This window comes from Argentina anserina, chromosome 4 (assembly GCF_933775445.1).
Source record: "Argentina anserina chromosome 4, drPotAnse1.1, whole genome shotgun sequence".
In the NCBI taxonomy this organism is placed as follows: Eukaryota; Viridiplantae; Streptophyta; class Magnoliopsida; order Rosales; family Rosaceae; genus Argentina; species Argentina anserina.
In genome coordinates, this window is record NC_065875.1 from 12,651,760 (window position 1) to 12,655,173 (window position 3,414).

The 3,414-nt window shown below is 36.5% G+C and overlaps 1 protein-coding gene across 1 annotated transcript; it reads right to left on the bottom strand.

Annotated features, from left to right (window-relative positions):
• Positions 1 to 1,354: 1,354 nt before the first annotated feature.
• Positions 1,355 to 2,807, bottom strand: LOC126790892 (glycine-rich RNA-binding protein 2, mitochondrial-like). Its single transcript, XM_050517259.1, has 4 exons — positions 2,640 to 2,807; positions 2,464 to 2,532; positions 1,865 to 1,971; positions 1,355 to 1,771 (listed from the first exon to the last, which is right to left on the bottom strand). The coding sequence occupies exons 1-4, from the start codon at positions 2,758 to 2,760 to the stop codon at positions 1,649 to 1,651; spliced, it is 420 nt and encodes a 139-aa protein (XP_050373216.1). The 5' UTR covers positions 2,761 to 2,807; the 3' UTR covers positions 1,355 to 1,648.
• Between the last annotated feature and the right edge of the window lie 607 nt (positions 2,808 to 3,414).

The window sequence follows — 3,414 nt, forward strand, 5'->3', positions numbered from 1 at the left end:
TAATTTTCAATGTATTTTATTTATTCATATTTTTTCTTATATCTTTTAACATACCAAGTGTTCCTCTTAAATAATTTTATTATTTTATTTCATTATTCAATATGAATAAATATATAATGACAATAATACCCCTTAAATGCATGACATGTGACGCAAAATTGGATAGAAACAGTTAAATTTAACGGATGGGGTGCAAATCGGCAATTTTTACCAAGTTTAGGAGGTAAATTGACTCAAATACAAATTTAGGGTGTAAATCGGCAATTTTTACTAAGTTTATGAGGTAAATTGATTCAAATGTAAATTCGGGGTGCAAATTGACAATTTCAGCGAAGTTTGGGGTGTAAATTGGCATTTATGCCTCTTAGTAATGGGTCCTCCCTTAGGGCATATTAGTGGTGTTTTCGGTTTACCAGAAATTTTGACGGTCAAACGAGATTCGAATTGGATGAAATTTTTACATGGTCACTAAATATATATACCGATCATATCGGCTGGTGTCGATCGATCCCGAAAAGTTTTCTTCATATAGTTGTTTAATAATGCGATAACTTTATTATAAATCTAATAGAATATGTATATATATAATTTTTTATTACTTGGCAGGGCTTTCTCGCGGGCCTGATTGGGTAAAAGCCTATCGGACTTGCGGGCATTCATAGGCTTATGGGATCTGTAGGCTAAATGATGAGGCCTAATGAGTATGGAAGGTGATGCTTTTGATGAAGGAAGAACCTCAAAATGAAGTAATAACATGGCAGCCAATGAGGCATGAAATAGTGAAGGATTGGTTTCGGAAAGAAGCATGGCCTCGGGCCTCATTGGCATCAACAACAAAATTATGTTCCTTTCGATATGTTTGAACTTTGCACGAAATGTTTCCTATCTAAGCAGCTTGCTGTTAAGGTTAGAGGAGATTGAAAACTTTGAATCGATGGCACGAATGGTTATGCTGCTCGAAAGTGGAAGATTACTACTCTTTTCAAAGAGATTCAACGTTGAATAGGAGCGGTATTGTTATCTAAAACCAAATTAATTCGTAAAAAAAAACGTTAAGTTTAATTCTATCTTGACGAAGAACTTGCCGATTGAGAATGGAGCTTATAGGGAACCGTTGCAATCTAGATTAGTTACGTACGTACAAAATAAGAAGGCAGAAGCTGAAGCATTACATAACTATTAACTAATAACTTGTTAGGGTCACCTACTAGAGGACAGATGATTTCATATTTGACGATGAGAGCAAGCTTTCCAAGGAGTTATCTGATGAAAGAGTATGTTAAGAAGCAATGAGAAATAAAAAAAATAACCAAGGGTGAAGGCTAAGGGCGGGAATGTTTCACCAATTAGTTCTTTTGCAAATGAACAATGCATTAATAGCGGTTTGAGGACAAAGGTGGGAACTCGGATCAACATTGGCATTTGTAGGGATACGATCTCGAGAAGAAAACCCATTTCTAACGAGTAGCCAACCATAAACACTAATTTTGGAATAACATGCATATGGGGAATCCTTCAGTCACTCTCTGCGGCGTTACATAGCAAGATATATGACCAACAGAACTTGACTAATAAAATCCGTCAAAACAACTTCAAATCTAAAGAAGAATATATAAAAAGCCTAATCGACAGCACTTGTTTCAACTGTTTAATAGCCACCGTCACCCCCACGGTAACCACCACCACTACCCCCACCATAACCACCACCAAAACCAGATCGAGGAGGACGTTCATTAGCGACACTCACACGAATGTTCCGCCCGTTCAACTCCTGAAATTCAAGAGGTCCAGTGTGAGAATTGGAACTCTATGAAGTGTACGTATCCCACTGAACCACTTTTAAGTGTAAGATTTAAATTCTGACCTGGCCATCCATAGCAGTGACAGCTGAATTGGCAGCTGATTCATCAGCAAAGTTGACAAATCCAAATCCCCTTGACCTCCCAGTATCCCTATCTGTGATGACCTTTGCTGCACACAACAAATATTCAATTGAGAAAACAAGTATAAAGTGTAGAGGCATCCAGAAAACTGCAATACATTCCTAGGCACACTAATGAAATTTCTCAAGACCAACAGATTAGATGAACAGTAAACAAAATAATTTTAGGACAGCAAATAGCATCGTTACTCTCCTGCCGTTACTATCTTCTGGTTCTAAAAAGAACGCCAAGGAACCTTGATAAATAAAAAACTAGATAGAGTTTCGACTTGCATTACGGATCCTGAAGTGGATGACTTTTCGTAAGGTCAATCTAATAGAATTATATAGCAGCTTTTTTAGAGATATCTGCTATTGGGGTTGTTTCTCTGGCCTTTTAATTTATGCTACTTGGGTTGCATCAGTGAAAGAAATTACTGATGGGATCCGTAATTCAGTGATGCATTTGGTACCTCTACCCAAACAAATTACAGAATGAAGCAAAAAAAATGTAAGTTAAACTAACAGACCCAAACACTCACCATCAGTCACATCACCAAAGCCGGAAAATGCATCTTTGAGAGAAGAGTCATCAGTGCTGAATGAAAGACCTAACACACCACAATTTAACGATAAAAATTCAAAATACATTCAAATATTGTGGATTTAGCTAACTCAAGACAATATTTGTAACCAATATGTTCCAACGCATTCATACCTCCAACGAAAAGCTTGGAGGACATGTAACGAGCAGAATTAAACATAGATGCCATTGGCACTTGTCCATTCTGAGAAACGCCTTGCCTCAAAAGGCTGCCGACCTTGTTATAGAAAGCCATCTGGAAAGTGGATTTTTTTCGGGTCTTCAAAGAGCCTACACCTGCAAAACACCGTCAAAACAAAAGCAACATCAAGATTAAGCATTCATTGCACACAGAAAACAGAATACATTTAGAAAAGTCAACTCTCAACCACATCAAACAACAACTCGAGCCTAAAGCCAAATGAATTCAGGCTGAAGTTATCTTGCACAAAGTGTTCTTATTGTAACCACTACCCCAGTAGTGAGTATTCTTACATACAAAATGAGATCAGAAGAAAGGGAACTATAATGAAAAGCAATCCTACAGACAATGATACATGGAAAATTTTCCTTTTTCACTGTTTCAGTTCTAGTTTTCACCACTAAAGAGACAATCTTTGGCAAATATGTATAACTTAACAAGAACAGAAAGAAGACGAGAGTTATTATTTAGCTCCTCTGGACATAATTTACACAAAAAGAACTCAGATCAATATGGAACCTTAACACGAAACATTGTCTTACGAATTCTCCCAAAGCTATATACAGCAAGCGATTTTAGCTAGCTTTAGATTACAGTCTAGCAGCCTTTTTGGTTAGAAAGCTGATATTTTTCTCCAATCTAAAAAAATCAGTATCAGTTTTTTTCTTTAATTAAAAAAAACAATCAATCTCAGATTTAAATGCATAC

What these genes read in the sequence shown, in the direction of transcription:
- LOC126790892 (XM_050517259.1), bottom strand. Translation starts at nt 2,760, where the DNA reads ATGGCTTTCTATAACAAGGTCGGCAGCCTTTTGAGGCAAGGCGTTTCT. An exon ending in CTCCAAGCTTTTCGTTGGAG is followed by an intron (nt 2,533 to 2,639) that starts GTATGAATGCGT and finishes GTGGTGTGTTAG; the next exon opens with GTCTTTCATTCAGCACTGAT. An exon ending in CTTTGGTGATGTGACTGATG is followed by an intron (nt 1,972 to 2,463) that starts GTGAGTGTTTGG and finishes TGTTGTGTGCAG; the next exon opens with CAAAGGTCATCACAGATAGG.